The 20,306-nt window shown below is 41.9% G+C and overlaps 1 protein-coding gene across 1 annotated transcript in view; it reads left to right on the top strand.

Annotated features, from left to right (window-relative positions):
• Positions 1-20,103, top strand: part of LOC109400375 (uncharacterized) — a 533,446-nt gene extending 513,343 nt beyond the window's left edge. The window contains 6 exon segments of the mRNA XM_062860635.1: positions 8,959-9,544; positions 9,998-10,174; positions 18,998-19,326; positions 19,329-19,362; positions 19,462-19,476; positions 19,478-20,103. Of these exon segments, the coding sequence (XP_062716619.1) occupies positions 8,959-9,544; positions 9,998-10,174; positions 18,998-19,326; positions 19,329-19,362; positions 19,462-19,476; positions 19,478-19,898 (1,562 nt within the window). The 3' untranslated portion in view covers positions 19,899-20,103.
• The last annotated feature ends 203 nt before the right edge of the window (positions 20,104-20,306 follow it).

Below are 20,306 nucleotides of genomic sequence, written 5' to 3'. Positions count from 1 at the left end.
TTTTCAGCCCGTAGCTGGTTTATCTCTGAACCCTTGTAGAACTCTTAGAAATAGCCAAGGGCTGAAAGTCTCTTTAATAGAGACAAATCAATCAATCAGCTCTTAGAAATATTTCCAAATCTTTGATTTTTGTAGAGCACTGAAATTCCCTGTTGTTTCGTTTTTTTTTTATAAATCTGGTACCATATATAAAACTCATTTCATGTGGAACTATGGTGCCAAGAGAAATTACTTTAAAATATTTTTTTAATTACTCACCTCAATTAGAAATTCTCAGTTTTTACTTATTTTGTAGAATTCTGGTTTCAAGAGTATTTTTTCAACTTATAATCTCAATTAAGAATTCTCTTATATTATTTTGGGACCTCTACTACCAAGTAGAAACTCCCCGATGTATTATTTGTTGAATTTTTGGTTTCAATTCAAAATTCTCAGAACTTGTAGTTTCCCAAATAAATTACCTAAAATGCCCTAAACAGTTTTCTGAAGGAATTTAAAAAAAATTCTCACGTAATTACCAAAAAAAAACATCGAATAAGGCTGACACAAATTTCGATTTTCTCTTCAGTTTTGTCCACCCCAGAGTTTTGGCCATAGTGAGGTATTCCGCCTGAAACGATCTAAATTGGCATAAATTTATTTTAGATTCTAATATAATAATATGATTGCAGTGAAACCATACATTTGGATTAAAAACTGGAAGAAAAGAATAATTTTCCTTAAAAAATCAGCTCCCATATATCTATTTTGGCCAGGGTGCTTCTAATTTGGCCACTCCCATAAGAAATACACGTGATTGGCCAAAATAGAAACTAAAGCTAAGAATATGGCCAAAACTGCGGCAAGGCTTCTATTTTGACCAGTGCCACTTTAAATACAAAAATCAAGTATTAGCTTGATTTCTGCATTTTTCTAATAAAGTATAGATCGAAACCTTATCCTTTGACACATTGGTATCAGAAGGCCGGCTCCAGAGGCACGTTATCCTCCATTTGGGACATTTGTGCCAAATTTGACACATTGGTAGTTTTCATTGGATTATTGGTTATTTTTATAAAAATGATTTCCCTTAGACTGACCAAATTCAGTGCCCGCCCCCTATCTTTTAATTTTTTTCCATATTTTCAAAAGTTCCGATTACTATAAGGTACACCGGAGCAAGATGAAACGAGTGGAGCAAAATGAAGCAGCGGGTTAACTTGATGTTATCTAATCATGATAAACAATTTGATTGTTATAACACATTTTTTTAAGGGCCCATATAGCCGAGGCGGTAAACGCACAGGTATTCAGCATGACCATGCTGAGGGTGACGGGTTCGATTCCCGGTCGGTCCAGGATCTTTTCGTAAAGGAAATTTCCTTGACTTCCTTGGGCATAGAGTATCTTTGTGCCTGCCACACGATATACACATGCAAAATGGTCATTGGCAGAGGAAGCTCTCAGTTAAAAACTGTGGAAGTGCTCATAGAACACTAAGCTGAGAAGCAGGTTTTGTCCCAGTGAGGACGTTACGCCAAAAAGAGAGAGAGAGAGAGAACACATTTTTTTATTTACAATCTTTCGGTGAAGGAAAATTTCCAAATTGTATTGAAATCTGTTTCAAAACTGGGAATTTATCTCTGATTTTATTTATAATAACTATATTAGCTTTTTTAATGAGCTAAGCAAAAACAATATGCTTTCAATGTTCCAGTGAAAGTTTCTTTCTAAAAATTCCTAAATATTCTCACTGGGAAATGTCTTGAGGTTACTTTCGAGGATTTTCTTCGAATTCATTGAAATAAATCTTTAGAAATTTAGGAAGTTATTTAGGAATATATGCAGAAACTCCTGATTCCTCCTGATATTTTTTCCAAGGATTTAATCAGACAATCTTCCACAGTTTCCTTAAGAAATCTTGACAGATATCCTTTAAAAAAATCTTTCTGGGATAAATTTATAATTTTTCGTCAAGGATACCCTCAGAAATTCAAAAACAGATTCCCTCAAAAATTCTTCAGAACTTTATTTTTCAATATTTCCAATTTCACAGTTTTTTAGGTTTTCTCCTGGAAATCTTCGATGAATTTCCTTAGGAATTTTCTAGAGTTCCTTCAGAAATTGTTACAGATTCCTGGAAAAATATCTTAAAGGATTACTAAGAAACTCTTCAATAGACTTTCTCAGTAATTTCTTCATGGTTTTATATAAAAAAAATTTCAGCAGAGATTCCTTTACATATCCCTCCAGGTATTCCTCCAAAGATGCCTTTGAGAACTCCTTCAAAAATTCTTCCTGATATTTTTTTTTAGAAAATCGTCTATAAATTTCTTTAGATATTAAACCTAAGTATCCTTCAGTAAGTTTTCCATAGGTCTCTCTGGATAGAAGAAATTTCTGATATCACTTAGAAACTCATCCATTGATTACTTCCGAAATTCTTCAATATTCACTAGAGCTTGATCCATGAATTTCTGCAACAATTCCCTAAAATCTTTCATAAATTTCCTCATAAACTCCTCCAGAAAATCGTAAATCCTTCAGAATGGATTCCTTCAGACATTTCTCCAGGATTTTTTTTTTCATAAAACCTTCCAGGTATTTTTTTGGAAACCCATGAAGAGATTCCTTTAGAAACTTTTGCAGGGATTCTTTTAAAAATTCTTCCAGTGCTTCTCCACAAATTCTTACAAGCATTCCTTCAGGCATTTCTTCATGAACTACTTCAGGATTTCCTGGAAAAATTACTCCATGAATTCCATTGGAAATTCTTGCTGAAATATCTCTCGGATTTTCTTATGCACCGGATATTCCAAATGTGCAAAATGTGTTCGTACAGGAACAAAATTTTAAAAAATTGTCAACTAGCTGAAACTTTTCTAAAAGTGCATAAAAAATCTTAAATTTTTACTGTGAGTTGATCTACTAGTTTTCCATCAATGGTCCGAATTTTGCAAAGATCGTTCTGTTCTACATAAAGTAAGAAAGATTCTAGTAAAAGCCAACTTTGAACTGATATATCTCCGGATTCAATGAACCGAATGCTGTGAAATTCTGAGCATTTATGACTTATATAATGAGCATTAAAAAACGGTTGTCCTAATTCAAAATTATTCATAAGAAAAATAGATATAACGATTCATTTTATTATATGATTTTTAAAGCAAATTAGTCTATTTTGTACATACATCTTAAAACTTTTTTTCATTTTATTACCGATTATTTGATTACTTGTTTTCAAAACATAGGTATGTATATTCAAGTCAATCAATCAATACGACAATGATTTTTCATAAGGGCCTAACTGACTTGATCGATTTCTCTTCGTCGACTCTCTCTTTCGCTAATAACTTGATCAAAACAAACAAAATCATTATTCTTTTTGTTCCTATAGAAACATGTAGTTGTCTTCTTCGCATTTCAACCAAAAAATGTTTGGAAAACTCAATACACATTCTGTGATAACACAAAGAGAGGATCGATGAAGAGAACTCGAAAATGTCAGTTAGGCCCAAATGAAAAATCAGTGTCGAATACAACACAATTTTTTCCTGTGTTAACAAATTAAAATCAAATGCTTAAGATATAACAGTTCAAAACTGGCTATCTGATAATTATGGCATTTACTAGAATATTTCTTAATTCATGTAAAACAGCTCGATCTTTCCCAAATTTGGACTATTGATTGGCAGACAACTAGTTGACCAACTTACAGTAACTTAGATTGTTTGATGCCCTTTTCGAAAAGTTACAGCTAGTTGACCATTTTTCGAAAAGTGAATTTTGTCTATCCTCTGTATAAGCGTGTAAGGGGAAATAAATTTTGGAAATTTATTGGGTAACTTCCATTGAAATTCTAAAGAAAAAGAAGAAAAGAAACGGCTTAGTATCAAGCACCTATTTGATTCGCCGGGAACCTACACCACCACATCGTTATGCTAACGAAAGCGTTATCCCACTATGAGCAACCACTGAGCAGAGAGTAAACATAAGTATGAACTCGAAAGATTACGTCCATACCATGTTCGGAAATGTGCAATCATCTACTTTGCTACTATGCATAGTTCATGGGAGAGCATGCTCTTTCATTAAGATCTATTCAATATGGATTTTTTTTTCCTCAACCACAAACGATGGGTGCATGGATGTCGGAAAAGCACTGATAAAACTTTTCATGTTCTTAGCTGGAAGTCTAACTTCTTTTTTTAATGAAATTATATTACACTTAAACAGTTGTATGGTAATGCAAGGTAACATGTATTCGAATAATTGGAGTGATTCGTGGTTATCATCACCTCCATAAGCAGCATATTTTTATAGGTGCCAGAACAAACTCTTACATCTCAATTTATTCCACTGAAGAAGGAGAACTTCATTTTGCCGAGCCTGCATTTGCCAGTTATTGGAAGCGATCGATCATATAGGTAGAACGGAAAGTGTTCACCAGTCAGTTTCTCTACATAGTCTAGTTGGAAGATGATGATTGGCGACGTTTGTACCGTAGAAGAAGACCAAATTTGTTCTCTCCGTTGACGGAATATAAATTGCACACAATCAGCGAGAAGAGGACCGGAGCGTACTACGAAAAAGACTCGATGTACTGAAGGAAAATGCAGTTTCATCAGAATGAAAACGTGATTAATCAACCAAGTGGTGATAGTGTCTTTTAAAGTTACTGTGTAATATCTGAAAAAGGTTAAACACAGTTTCTCTAAAATGAACTCAGCATTTAACCCCAGTTGATTCTATATTTTACATTGACTTTCACAAATGTGAACACATTGTTCCAATTCACCAAAAACTAACTGCACTTACCGCAGCAGCAACATACAATTTAAATCAAATTGCATTCCCCAAAATGAAACATTTCAGAACAACCAACCACCAGGCAACCAAAGGCATTCGGTTTCTAAATCACGTATCTAAATATACATTGGCAAATCCAGCTTTAGATTCCGTTCCACGAACCAGTCCTGTCCCCAAAATATCAAATCATATGGGTCACGAAGCTTCACAATCACACAGCTGCTGGTCCAAACCAAGCGAATGCGAAGCCCCCAAGTCAAAACCGAAATTCCACCGGATGGATCCCAATCCTCTTCCTACATGTAGCCCCCAGCACTGACCGGTGGTAGTACCACTACGATGATTATATGAAATTTTATTCAATTTGGTTTGGGGATTCTTTCGTAGTTCAGTGGTACACAATGAGGATATAAATTGTAGGTTTATGATTTCAAATTTCGTTTATTTTATGGAACTTTTGTGAAAAGTTTTGAAGTTTTAATACTTCTAGGCATATTACAGTTGTATCTATTTCACATCTATGCGAAATGTAAGCACTGGTAAAAAAGGTTGACTCTGTTTCTTGTATGGACGTAATTACAAGAAGCAGTGGCGTAGCCAAAAAAATAACTCTGGGATAGGTTTCCGAAGATCAATAATACATTTTTTTTATTTGACATACCCATTTCGTAAACAGAACATTTTGATGATCAATTAGCCTTGTAGAAGATTTGAGAACCATAATAAAACCTAATACCTTTTGTTTTGGTTTTGTGATCGTTATAAGAACCTCTTCTAGTCTATTTGACTAAAAACTGTTACCTGGGACGAACAATAACGCCATATATGTTTGCCAAAAAAAAACTGGACTCTGGGGGAGGGGGGTGGGGTTTAAACCCTAACCCCGCCCCCCATCTGGCTACGAAACTGACAAGGAGTGACAATTTTCAATCACAATGGACATTGGACTATAAATGGCATTGGCGTAGCTAGGATTTTTTTTTTTTTTTTGAGGAACGGCCCAGGAGAGGGGCGGGGCTGACTTGAGATAACTTTTAAGTGGCATGGTCGCCCGATATGTGAATCTGCATTGCAGTTTTGAGAAATCAAAACAACTGTTCTAGATTTGTTTCTAGCTCCGGTAAACTATATGAGTATGAACAATTTCACCAGGAATTTTATCAAAGCTTGCTGCAGTGATTCCATCATGGATTCCTCCAGAGATTCCTTCAAGAATGAATCTAGGGATTACACCAGACATTTATTTAGGAATTTGTCCTGGGATATCTTTAGATGTTCCTTCAGTGATTGTTCCAGTACTGTTTTCGCGGTTTTCTTCGGAAATTTATTCAGAGATTCTTTAATGTATTTCTGGGATTTCTCTATATATTCTTTCCAGAATAGCGAAGTATTTCTGCAGGAATGTCTTCCAGAAATTCTTTCAGAAAATTTTATTAGAGATTATTCAAAAATTAATCCAGGATTTGCTTAAAAATTGTGTACAAAAATCCTTAAGGAGTTAATCCAATTGTACCTTCAATAATTCGTCTACAAATTATTGCAGACGTGGATTTCTTCAGATTTTTATTCAGGATGATTCCCAAGGGAATTTCTTGTGGGATTGCTTCCGGGATTCCTTATGGGGTTTCTTCAGAAATTCCTCCAAGAATTCCTTTAGGGACTCATTTCAGAAGCAGCTTCCGAGATTATTTTAAAAATGTCTCCAAACACTCTTCTATTCCAAGCGAGCTTGGTGGTCTAGTGGCTACCGCTTCTGATTCATATGCAGAAGGTCCTGGGTTCAATCCCTAGCTCGTCCCTTTCCTCCTACTTTGTATATATCTATCTACTTTCTCTCTCACTCTCTCTCTCCTACATATACAACTCATGTATATTCGTATGTTCGTAGCGATCGCTAGAACCAGAAACGGATTGAAAAAAAGCCGTTTCTCTTCCTTCCAACTTTCATCACAGCACAGTGTCAATCTATCATATAACGCCTACAAGTTATGCAACCAAGCGGACTGTGCCGCTTCACAGTAATCTTCACACAATCTATTGCTGCATGATGCATGATCCATGTGCCAAAAATAAACAATTCCCATAAACACACCAACATCCGCATGACCTTGTACAGGCGCAGAGGATTCAACGGCCTGATGTGGGCAAGCGATTGCAATCATCACTTCCCTCCCCTTCCCCATTTACCGGCAAACTTGACGCAGCAGGCGCCATTGTCGCCTAAAAATACAAGACCACCAACGCTCACACACTGAAGATGCCTGTTAGTTCCAAGCAGCCATATCTCATTGGTTCCTCGTGTGAGTATAGCTAATCTGGCGATACTGGAGTAGCAACTGCGGGCGGTCAATCAAGCTCAAGCTCAAGCTCAAGCTCAAACACTCTTCTTGGGGTTCCTCCAGGAATTCTTCCTGGATTTTTTTCAGAAACACCTCCAGGAAGTGTTTAGAGATTCCTTTAGAATTCTTCTTGGCATTGCTTCCGAGATTAGTCCTGGGGTTTCTTCAGGAACTCCTCCAGAGATTCCTCCAAGAGCTCCACTACGTACTCTTTTAAGGATTCCTTCAGGATGTCCTCAAGAATTTCAGCGAATTCTTCAATACTACCTCCTGGGATTTCTTCAGAAACTCCTTTTGGAATTCCCTCAGAAATTGATCCTCCAGGAATTCCTCAAGGGATTCCACCAGAAATTCCTCCAGGAATTGTTCCAGGATTGCTCTGTGAATTCCTTCAGAGATTCGTCTAAAAATCCTACAGAGATCCGTCTAGGAATTCCTCGCTAGAGATTTCCCTAGAAATTCCTCCAGAGATACCACCAGGTATTCCTCTAGAGATACCTCAAAGAATTCCTTTACAAATTCTACCTGAGATTCCTACAGAATGTCCTCCAGGAATCCCTCCAGGAATTCTTTCAGATGTTCCTCCAGAAATTCCTCCAGGAGTTCTACCTGGAAATTCTCCAAGAAAATCCTTCAGAAATTCCTCCAGAGATTTCTCCAAGGATTCCTCCAGGGATTACTTCGGGAGTTCCTCTGGAGTTTTTTCAAGGAATTTATCTAGATATTCCTCCAGGAATTCTTACAGGCATGTCTCCAGCATGATTTCCAGGGATTATTTTAAGCATTCCTTCAGGAGCTCCTCTAAGGAATCCTATCCTCCTCTAAGGAATTGCTCTAGGAATACTTTCAGGAATTACTTTAGGACTATCTCCTGGTATTCCTCAAGGAGCTCCTCCAGGGATTTATATAGGGACTCCTCCACATGTTCCTCCAGGGATTCATCCAGGCATTAGTTCCATTTTTCATTCAGGGACTCCTCCAGAAATATCTTTGAAATTTCCACCAGGAATTACATGCATAAATTTCTCCAGGAATTGATCCAGGAATTCCTACAGGAATTCCTCCAGAAATTCCTTTAGAAATTTTTACGGCAACTTCTCCAGAAAATCCTCCTCCCGAAGTTTATACAGGCACTATTCCAAGGATTCCTCGAGGGATTCCTGCATGAATTCCTCCTGAGATTCCTCTAGGAATTCCTTCAAGGATTTCTTCAGGAATCCCCCAGGATTCCAGCGTAATCCCCAGCGATTCCTTCAGAAATTGGAATATCTGGGAATTCCTTTAGGAATTCCTCGTCGGATTCATCCAGAGATTTTTCTAGAAATTTATCCAGGGAATGCTCCAGGCATTCGTCCAAGAATTCCTCCAGGTATGCCTCCAGGAAATCCTCCAATTACACAGCGTAACAAAAATTAAATTTTGGTCTGTCTCAAGAGCAAACTTATGTGTCTCTGACAGATTTTGGGTCGCTGAATCCAAATCCGGGCTCAGATTTGCTCCAGCGCGTCACAATTTTTAGCCATACCTCAATCAATAGGGCAAAATATGCAATTTTGGGCTTTTTTGACTGCGAGCCATTAGGCATGGAATTATTTTTCTAAACAATCAAAAGGTAAATTGATCAATTAACATCTATGTTACCGACTCAAGCAAAATATTTCATTTTACTAAATCAAATCACCTTAATAACACTGACAAAATTTCCACTGACTACGCTTTCAAAGACTATATCAAATATTCTTTAAACATCATGGAATCCCTTGACTCGTCCTTATCACTGAAGCCTTCGCCAATTATTGACCATCTATTGTTTCGTCCTCTCTATTTTCAGGTTGGCTCAACGAACCTACCCGAACGGCTTTGGTGTTTGAACACTGCTCCCGTGGTTCGCTGCAGGATGTGCTCATCATGGACGAAATCAAGCTCGATTGGTCCTTTCGTCTAAGTCTGCTAACAGACCTGGTACGTGGAATGCGATACCTGCACGGTTCGCCTATCCGGGTTCACGGCTCGCTCTCGTCTCGGAACTGCGTGGTGGACGCCCGGTGGGTGCTGAAAATCACCGACTACGGCATGCTGAGCTTCTACGACGCGCAAGGCATTACGCCACCGCCGAAAAGTGCCAAAGATTTGCTCTGGACAGCACCGGAAGCACTGCGGGCCGTCAAAGCGTACCCCAAGGGAGGCACGCAGGCCGCCGATGTGTACGCGTTCGGAATCATCATGCAGGAGGTGGTCGTCCGGGGGGAGCCGTACTGCATGCTGTCCCTGTCGCCGGAGGAAATTATAGCGAAAATCAAAAAACCTCCCCCACTCATACGTCCGTCCGTGTCGAAGGGAGCCGCCCCGCCGGAGGCAATTAATATCATGCGGCAGTGTTGGGCCGAAAGTCCCGAAATGCGACCTGATTTCGTAATGTAAGAAGCGATGCGATGTTTGCTTGGACATCTCTGTGGTATTGTCCCGACTAGGATTGAGAGAATCAGTACATTGTGTTATAATTGGCTTTTTAAAGTAGTATAAATACATTCCCTTTGAGGCAGTCGCTGCTTCAGTTCAGTGTATCATGAGCGCTTCAAGAAGTATTGATTATTTATGTTTGTTTATTTGCCTTTTTCTAATTTCGAGCAGCGATTTGCAAACATGATTTCAGTAACAAATTTTGAAAACGACGTATAGTCAATGGTGTAGCATTGATTATACGTCGTTTTCAAAATTTGTTACTGATTTGTTTTATACTTCTTTCAAACTGTAATGGGAAGTAAAGTTAGAAAACAAAATAACACAACTGTTCGGGAAAACCACAGACACATTCACAATAACCGACATCAAACTTAGTTTTTGAATACTGCCACTTTTCCACCCTGCAGGATCTGTGAACGCTTCAAGCAATTAAACCACGGCCGGAAGGTCAACTTTGTGGACACCATGTTTCAAATGTTGGAAAAGTACTCCAACAACCTGGAGGAGCTGATCCGGGAGCGAACCGAGCAGCTCGATATGGAACGGAAAAAGACTGAATCACTGCTTAACCGGATGCTGCCGAGGTAAGTATAAATGTAGGTGTGTCATGGCGAGGTCAATGATGAGGGGCATTTCTTTTTCAATGTATATCTAGTTAGAATCAGCTTGATATGAACAGTTGCGCCAAGTCGTACATATATCGTCGGCTTCGTGCAAGATGAGCTTAAATAAAAATGAGACATCTTAAAATGCAGTTTTTTTTATTAATGTTAACCCTTTATGTGACCGACAGGGTACCAGGGTACCCAGCGCTCATTTAAAAACACGGTGTAGAAAAAAAGCTTATGTCGGCGACATAACGGTTAAGGAAGCTATCTTTGCTTAGCTTAGCTTTTTATCCTCTCTAAGCACTGGGGGGAAAATTTGCTCAACAGAATCCTGAAAGGCCTTGATCCACGTAGCGTGAGGTCGGGGATCATCTCCTACAGGCAAAACAGGAGACAGGACTACACCGCCGACCCCCTAAACACATTGCCATTACCGCTAAACCGTACATCTCTCCGGAACCACCAAAAAGGCATTGCTTCAGAGAGGAGCTAGTGTACATCGCACCCCCAAGGCTAGCTGCGTAACCTGCAGCAACGACCAGAACGATGACTCTCTATGAGGAGTCCATCAATGTAGCATACTAGCGCTTAACCAGCTTCCCGGTTGGTTCTTACCACACCCTATGTCCTCGGAATGAGGGCAGGGTGAACCACCATGCTCGCGCCCAACTGTTCTGCAAGCATCAAGAGCCGATACTGCGTGCACCGCTATTTGACCTGCGGAAGGCTCAGGCCCTAAAAGCTAGCACAAGAAGGAGTTACTGACCCCTTTCCAATCGCGGGTTTGGATCCAACCAAGTAAACCGACGCCACGACAGCAACGTTACCGGGATAATCTCCCAGCGGCTTCATAAGCGGATGGTCATGGGTTCGATCCCAGCCCCGGCACTTCGTCAGTTGCTCTTCCCCCCGAGAGCGGCTGGCACTTGACCCTCTTCTGAACTCTAATAGCTCAAACGGACCCGGATAATTGGATATCGGCGAACGGCAACCCATAATGACCTACCCACAATCGGACTGGAAAAGGAACAACAGCCACACATCATTCCATCATCGTGCTCATGATTCTACCAAGGCCAGGGTAGAAAAAGTGAAAGCAGCAAAAGGCAAACCAGTTCGATATAGTAGAATGAGAATATAATAGAATACATTTAGGCGCTGTACAAGTGTAAGTGCAGCCGCCAATTGGAATCGCTCACGTAGTGCCCTAGTGGACAAAAGAGCTGTAAAATAGGTTAAGTGGCTAAGAATAAAACAAAATCTCCCAGCGACCACTTAATCACTGTAAGGGCCGATTTTGACCGCAGGGCATCGGTATGTCCTGCGTATCCAACTCCGAACCCTTGGACCAGCTGTTCTCCGAATCCACGCACCACCTCCTCTTGTAGCTCCAAGACGATGTAGGCGATAGTCGATGAAACGGCATTCCAGCCAAACTTGCAAATCCTCTAGATAAGATTGTTCAGAGTTGTGTCCTCCCAGCATGTGGCAAGCATTTGTGCGAAAACGCGGGCACCCGAACAAAACGTGTTCCGTCGTTTCCTCTAAATCAGCACAAACCGAACATTCGGGAGAGCCCGAATAACCGAAATGATATAGATACTGTTGGAAGCAACCATGGCCTGAAAGGACCTGAGTCAGATAAAATGTTGCTTCCCCATAGCATTTATAAACCCAACTATCTGCCCTCGGTTTCAATCTGTGGATCCTCTTTGCTTTGGTGGAACTGTCCCACGCGCGTTGCCATTTCACCATGGAAGCCAACCCTGCGTATGCCTCTTGTGCAGCGCATTTTGAAGCACTCTTCTAAGTCCTCTCCGAAAAGAATACCGATAGGCACCATACCAGTGACGACGAAAAGCGCATTGTGTCACACGGTACGGTACGTGCTCACCACCTCAGGTACATAAATCTATAAGTACTCTCCAGCTTATCACTATAACTTTTGCTATTTTGCACAGTGCCACAAGCCGGGTCTCATACCTTAGTACGGACGAGGCAGCACTAGCCACAAGCCTACTAGCATACACTGCAGAGCTATTGGGCATCATCCAGGACAGTGTCACTATAGCTGTGGAGCCTCTCTTGCAGACGCAAGAGCGCATCGGAAATAGCCGCCGAACTAGGGCTATTGAACGCGTTCCTTACATCTAGAGTCAATACTGCACAGTAGCGTTTCCCCCTTCTCTTACGCTGAGCGCTTTCTCGCGATTTTTGGAACCGAAAGGATAGCGTCTATGGTTGCCTTCCCCTTCCGGAAGCCGAACTGGTTTCTCGAGAGACCATTTACACCTCGGTGTGCCTCAAAATTCTATTAAAGATGATCTTTTCTAGCACCTTCCCCGCCGTGTCTATCAAGCATATTTTGTTCATATGCCGATGAGTCTCCGGGTAATTTCCCCGCCTTTGGCAATAGAAGCAGGCTCTGCCGCTTCCAAACCACTGGGAAAACTCCCTCGTCCAGGGATTTCTGCATAGCATACCTGAACATCTCGGGAGCAATAGCTGCTTTTAAGGCCCGATCCGGAACTCCGTTCGGACCTGGGGCCTTACCTACTCTAAGGGACTTTGCTATCCCCGCAAGTTCCGCATCGCTGACCCTCTCCTCATCACCAATTCCAGTCCACGGCTGTCCTACTACGGAAGGAAGCGATGGACTAGGATAATGATGCAGAAAAAGCTCCTCGATGATCCCTCTAACATCTCTGGAGATTGTTCTATAGGGGTCATTACATTTCTCGTCTTGGCTATCACGATCCTGTTGGCGTCACCTCAGAAATTCACATTGGCACTCTGACAGACACCCTCAAAAAAGGCATTTTTATTTGCCCTTATTTCAGTCTTCAGGGCGACTTTTGCAGTGGCGAACACTACACTCCGATCGTTTTGCTCCTCCTCAGATCGTGCTCGCTGCCTTGGCATGGTCACCATGAGCGCATGAACGCGAAAGCACCGCTACCAGCTCGTCCCCGCTTAAACCGAGTAGGTTAAGCTCACGATGGAACGCCTCCTAGAATACCTCGACGTTTTCCACTTACAAGGGCTTGGCCTTGGCCCAGCAGCCTCTTTCTTTACCCGCTGCCTGCTGTTGTTGTAGTCGATACTGTGGCGCCAGGTGATTGCTGTGAGTGTAGCCATCGTCTACCCTCAGTTCGAATTACTTGTTAGGCCAGGACTACTAAAGGCAACGTCAATAATTGACTCCGCCCCGTTCCAACTAAAGCAGGGGTTCCCAATCTTTTGCAGGTGGCGACTCCCTTTAAGAATTGTCAAAACATCTGGGGCCCAATGAAAATTTTTAGAAAAAATATGAATTAAATTAACGAAACCGAGTTGTTTGGGTACAGTGACGTAGCCGGAAATGTACTGTGGGAGGGATTTTCGACGACGAATGATACGTTTTGTTTATTTTATTCGACACTCACATAATGACATGTGCATTAAATTTGAGTCCTTGCTGAAAATAGCAGCGCAACCGATTTTTTTCTCATGAAGGCGTTTTATACTGAAAATTTGTTCCTCAAATTGTGGCTTTTGGGGTTGGCGGTATACATAATTAAAAATTGGTATAATTTGCACAAAATAAAATGAAAATTTAACATTTTTTTGGTAATATCGCGGCCCCTCTGAACGGACCATCAGTTGGGAACCCGTGAACTAAAGGTACACTTAGTACCGACATTAACCAGATCGACATCTAGCATGGCCAGTGTCTCTAGCAGGATCTGGCCCCGCTGGTTCGTGAAACGGCTTCTCCATTCCAAGGTTCTTCTCCGCCAGGCTTTAGTAGGCGGTGCATTCCTTGTCGTGCTTGAACTCGAGGATCATTTTAACTGTACGAGTACGTCTAATACTGCACACGTCGGCTCCTAGATCCCCGAGCTTGGCATCGCTCCTTATCGCCTTCAAGACTTCCGAATAATTGGACTGTTCAGCGCGTCACCCTTTCTACACTTGGCACCTGCCCTCCTTCGTTTCCTAGGCCTGGTATCCCTACGCTCCTGCACCACCTGCGATTTTGTCTTCTTCTTCCGCTCTACTTTGGTCCAGGAGGCGTCCTCCCACTAACTCGCCCTAACTTGTGGTTGCTGATGACCTATCAGTGGTCACAACATCTATTCCCTTGGATCCGATAAGGGTAGGCTATTTTAGGTCCAGCCTTCCTGTCTTCCCGGGACGTCTGGCAGGAACTTGCCGACTTTACTACCGTTCTTCGGGATCGATCACCTAGCCTTGCGGGCGCCGGCTGGTAGCTCCTCACCTGACGGATGTCTCACACGCTTTTACGATTGCTAGTCGTAAGCAATAGTATCCTCCACACTTTTGGAGCCACACGCGAAAGCGAAGGCTTCCGTTTTGGTAAACTTCGGAACCTTTTATTTTCACGGGTTCTGCCACGTTGCCACTGCTCGCAGTTGCCACGAGTTTCTCTTGGTCCTGCCAGGCTACCAGCCCATCTCTATTTTTGTTGAAGGTCCTCATCAAGCACGCTCCCGCTCCGTCCATTTGCTCACCCGACATACTAGCCTGGAGGAAATGAGGTACTCTACGCTGGCACTACGTGTGCAGCTACTTCCTACCGTCTCCGATCCCCTCAAAGGAGACCTCGCTAACCTCCTCCCTGTGAAGGGTTTCGCCTTTTAACTACCGCTACCTACGCTAGCTTTTTGATTTTATTTTAAATTTTCGCTCATTTAATCCCACGAAAGGTACCTACAGTGTAAGAGGTCCGCCGCGCCAGAGTTCTGGATTTACGATTCGATTACCCGTGTTCTGTAAGGTCGGATGCCAAAAATTATGGCCGCTGGTAAAAAGGCAACAGGTGCTCAGAGGGAAGTGACTGTAATAACATCTGAGGTCAGCAATCAAACCAAACCGAATCTCGTGTTTCAAATCATTTGAAAATAACACATATTAACGTAGACTTTCATAATTAAGAACTGTTGAATATTCCAAGAACTTAAAGAACACATCTTTTAAGCTTAAACATCGGAACCTAATTCATTTAACGACCAGATATACAAACTTCGACTGAAATACTTTTTATGGGAGAGGCTGGAGGGTGCAAATCGTACTTGGTCATTTGTTTTTCCCAATCTGATCCAGTGGACCACCGACCGGCCTTACTCCGCTCAGAATTCAAAAAAAATATTCCTGTATATTCTCAAAATCAGGTAATGAGACGGAGACAGCCAGCCCATGTAGATTTTTTACCTAAATGGGTCCTGTTACCAAAATTGATTTCAAGGTTGCAAACAAGTTTTAGAAGTGCGAATGGCTTGGAGATTAAAAGTGCATGGAGGGGGGGGGGGGGTTATGAGAAGTTACAGAGGGCTTTTAAAGGAGTTCAAAGGTGTTTAAAAGCATATCAGAGCGATTCAAGATATTTGAGAGGCGTTACAGAGGGCTACATGGGACGTTTTTTGAGGGTTTGGAGGGTCGTTATATGAGGACGGACAGGGTGTCAGGAGGGTTTTCATTGGTTTCCAAGGGGTGTATTACAGAAGGTCGGAGAGAGTTTCAGTGGGACTTCGGAAGCATTTCAGGAAATTACAGACGAATTTCAGCAAGTTTCAGAGGCGATACAGGGGAGTTTTCAGGGATTTTGGAGCATCTCAGGTACGTTACATTATTGGGGCCGAGGAGGTTTCGAAAGGGTTTCGGATGCAGAGAGTGTAAGAGGAGGCTTTTCCGGAGGTATAAGAGGGTCTCAGGTCGGTTGCGTGGGGGCTTCTGGAAGCATTTTAGAAAGTTTTTCAGAAGATTTGCAGTAGATTACGAAGGTGTAACAGAGTTTTTTTAATGTGGTTTACAGGGGGTTCGAGGGGCTTTCAGAAAGTTTCATTGGATTTTTGAGCGGGTTTTGGAGGCGTTATCGGAAGAATCGGAGGGCCTCTGGTGGTCCGAGGGGTTTTTGGAGGCTCTTTAGGAAGTTTCTGTGGATTTTCAGCAGGTTTCGGAGGCGTTACAGGAGTATTTGCAGGAGTTTCGAGGGTCTAGTGTGAGTCTAGGGTTCCGAAGGAGTTTTATTGATTTCGGAGGCATATCAGAAAGTTTAATCGTATTTTCAGTGGGTTTCGGAGGCGTTACAGGGACTTTTTCAGAGACTTCGAAGGGTCGCAGGGGTGTTTAAGGAGGGGGAGGGTTGTGTAAACCTGTGCGCCGCCACCGCGGACACTTTTTGTTTCACGCCGACGCAAAACACTGTTGCCGATTTTCATTTTTTTTCACACCGAATATCAGTGCACGAACAAAAAAAAGTTTACCTAAAGATGAGATAAAAAAATTTCATAATTTGTTAATTATAAATTTTCTCATTTGTTAATTATAAAATAATATGAGCATCAACGAAAGAGAAAACCGATAATTCATATTCAAAAGTCAAAGCCGTTCTCTAGCGGATCACCATGAGATTATCCAAAAACGGATCGTAATTTCGGAAATAATACTATAAAGAGACAACCAACAAAAAGAAAACACTTAATATTTGCCCTTATGCTCATCCGAACAGTGGTCTGTCTATTTTTTTTTTCATTGTTTTATGCAAACCATTCCATTCAAAAACGAAACTCTTGGTTTTGTTTTCATTAGACATCATTGATCATTCATCATTCACATCTCTCTAGAAGTTTCTTGAGTGATTTTTCCAGAAAGGTTCAGTGATGCCTCCACGAGATCCATCAGGGATTCCTCCAAAAAATTCTTCATGGATTCCTACTGGAGTTTTTTGGAGATTCCTTCAATGATTCCTTTAAAAATTCCTCCAAAGATTTCTCTCAAATTTCATTTTAGTATTTCCCTAGTTGTTTTAGAGATTTATTTAGGAGTTCAGATGATTCAGAGATGCCTTCTAGTGATTCATCGGTGATTCATCCAGAACAATCTTTAAGAATTCCCATAGGAGGTCCTATGTAGATTATTCTAGCAGAACCTTCAGGAATTCCTTCTGAAGTTCCCTGAGGAATTCCTGCTGGGTGTTCTTTAGGAATTATCCCAAGAGTTCTTTGAAGAACTCCTGTAGAAATCCAATCAGAGATTTCTCCTGCCGCTCTTTTATCGATCTCTCTAGGAGTTCTTTCAGGGATTGCTCCAGGAAATTCTTCAGGGATCTTTCCAGGAGTTCGATAAAGGGTTCCTATAGGTGTTCCTTCTAAAATCCATTTGAAATTACTTCGGGGATTTATTTTAGAATTCATTCGGGATGCCTCATGGAGATTTTTTTTCTTTAAGGGATTTCTCTTCAGATATTCCTACAAAAGTTCCTCCAGAAATAAATCCAGGAGTTCCTTCGAGGGTTCCTGCCGTAAAATAGTTTTTTTTTCTGGAACTGCTTTAGAAGTTCCTAAACTTTTCGGGACGCGCGCCGTTGTGAAAAGTACAATACTACAAAAAAAAACTTCGCTCGTCCTATACAGCGCGAGCGTGGTGCAGTTTGAGCTGCTTGATGCCGAGCGTCCTGAAAGGTTAAGTGATCTCTTCAGGATTTTCTTCAGGGATCTTCATAGTAGCTCCAGAAGGATTCATGCATGCCTCCAGGTATTTCATCGAGGATTCCTTCAGAAGTTCATTCAAGAATTTCTACAGGAGGTCCTTAAGAAATGATTCTTCAAGGATTCCTTATGAAGCTCCTTCAGAAATTCCTACACGAGTTCCTACAGAGATTAGGCCAGGAGTTCCTTCAATGATTCCTCCATGCGTTTCAGGGATCCGTGCAGTCATCTAGAAATTCCTTTAGAGATCTCTTCAGGATTTCCAAGGATACCTCCTGGATAATTCAGGGATTCCCTTTGAAGTTTCTTCAGGAATTCCTACAGAAGTTGATTCATAGACCAGTCCAGGAGTTCCTTCTATGATTCCTCCAGGACACCTTCAGGGAATACCTTGAGAAATGCCTTTAGGGATGCTTTCAGGGATGACTCCTGAAGTTTTTTCGGAGATTTGTCCAAGAAGGTTCATGGATGCCTCCAGGAGTTTCTCCAGAAGATCCATCAGGCTTTCATACATTAGTTCCTTCTGGGGTTCTTCTCCAAGATATCCTTCTGGCATCCCTCCAGGTTTTTTTGTTCGGGGATTCAAAAAATCCTTCGGGGATTTCTCCAGGAAATCTTTCTGGACTTCCTACTGGAAATCCCTTACCCCTCTTTGAAAAAATTGCCTCTGGAAGTATTTCAAAGATCCGGGAATTCTTTCGGGGATTCCTCTTGAAAATCATTCGGAGATTCTTCCTGGAAATCCTTCGAAGATTCCTACTGCCATTCCTTCGGGGATCCCTCCTGGAATTCCTTCGGGGATTCCTTCTGGAATTCCTTCAGAGATTCTTCCTACATTACCATCACGTGTGTGAGCTATTGAAAAAGATTGCATGGCCGCCTATGATGTCGCGCGCAATTTCGAACGATTCTGTATGCAACAACCAGGGGTAAAATAGGGTGCAGATCTTAGGCCTCCTTTCGTTGTTGGCTGAAATTGCATCTAAATTTAGTTTTTGGGATTGTATGATCTTCTATAAATTAGTTCCTTAGGGTACCAACTACTATCTTCATAAAGTTTATACCAGCTAAGTGTTAAACCGATTGAGCTAAATCTTTCACATGGTATTATATTATTTTTTATTAAACTAAGCATCATGTGTTCAACAATTAACAAGAATTGCTCTCAATACTGTATGTTAAATGTAGCGTAGCTACATTTCTGAATATCCAATCTCGAACTTCACCTCAAAACACAACCTCTTTCCAAAATATGTTGTAAAAAAACAATAAAAACAAAACGATAACAATTTACAATCACTTTTTACAGCTCCGTTGCCGAACGCCTCAAGCTTGGACTCGCCGTCGAACCGGAAGAGTTCTCCGAAGTAACAATCTACTTCAGCGACATCGTTGGCTTCACAACGATATCCGCCCACTGCACGCCCGTCCAGGTGGTGGACCTACTGAACGACCTGTATACCTGCTTCGATGCCACCATAAACGCCTACAACGTGTACAAGGTGGAAACGATCGGCGATGCTTACATGGTCGTTGGGGGCCTACCCGTCCGAACGCCAGACCATGCGGAACAAATTGCTACCATGGCGCTGGACCTGCTGCATCAGAGTGGCAATTTCAAGGTTCGCCACCTACCGGGTGTTCCGTTGCAGCTCCGCATCGGATTACACACAGGTAAGCCCTAACCGTTCGATTCTACTACAATATTGGGGAGGGTTTTATTTCGCTGTGCTTCTACGAAACGAATTCATTTGTTTAACCGACCATCAACAGGTCCATGCTGTGCCGGTGTCGTCGGATTGACAATGCCCCGATACTGTCTGTTTGGCGACACGGTCAACACGGCCTCCCGTATGGAGTCAACAGGTACGGAGCTCAGTCACCCTCAGTCAAACGGGGAACGCGATTTGAGCCGGATCTGTTCGCCCGCTTCGGTAAAGTTTACAAATCTGACCTTTCCGAAGTGGCGAACATGGCGGCCCAGATCTCGGTACCATCCATTCAGCGCCAGCTGCCATAAATCACTCACTGCCATTATTCATCGCACTCATCATATTTTCGTCATCATCGTAAAATTCTGCACGCACTTCATTTTCCGACATGGGGCCACGGGTTGGGTTGGGTTGGGTATGTACACTGACTGTCAGTGCCAGACATGGCGACGGACGGCCGCAAGCGCCCCGACCAAATGTTTTCCCGGGTCGGTGTAAACAGTTTTTCATCCCAATGCCTGCCTGCCTACCTATTGTATACCAACCATTATACGGTTGGGATCCAACCGAATGATATTGTCTCGGTGAAACAAAGTCATCATTTTCACCATCTTTGGCGGATGGCACACAGTGGTTCAGAGTTTCGATAATTGTACAGATACATTTAAATTAGTAAGCAAAGCAGCCTTGGAATTGATTGTAAAATCAATGTACTAATGTGTAGAATGTAGATGATCAAACAACCCTGTGTTAAGAAAAAAAACGAGTTTTCAGGAAAACCAGCCACTGTGTGGTGCAAAAAGTTGTGTTTCCATTTTCACGCATATCGCAGTTAGCTACCGAGCCTTCGTGGAAAACAACGCGGCTGCTTTCGAGCTAGTGGGATGAGTAAATTTTGAATCGAGA

This window comes from Aedes albopictus, chromosome 3, assembly GCF_035046485.1.
Source record: "Aedes albopictus strain Foshan chromosome 3, AalbF5, whole genome shotgun sequence".
Classification (NCBI taxonomy): domain Eukaryota; kingdom Metazoa; phylum Arthropoda; class Insecta; order Diptera; family Culicidae; genus Aedes; species Aedes albopictus.
This window is presented reverse-complemented; position numbering and strand designations above follow the sequence as displayed.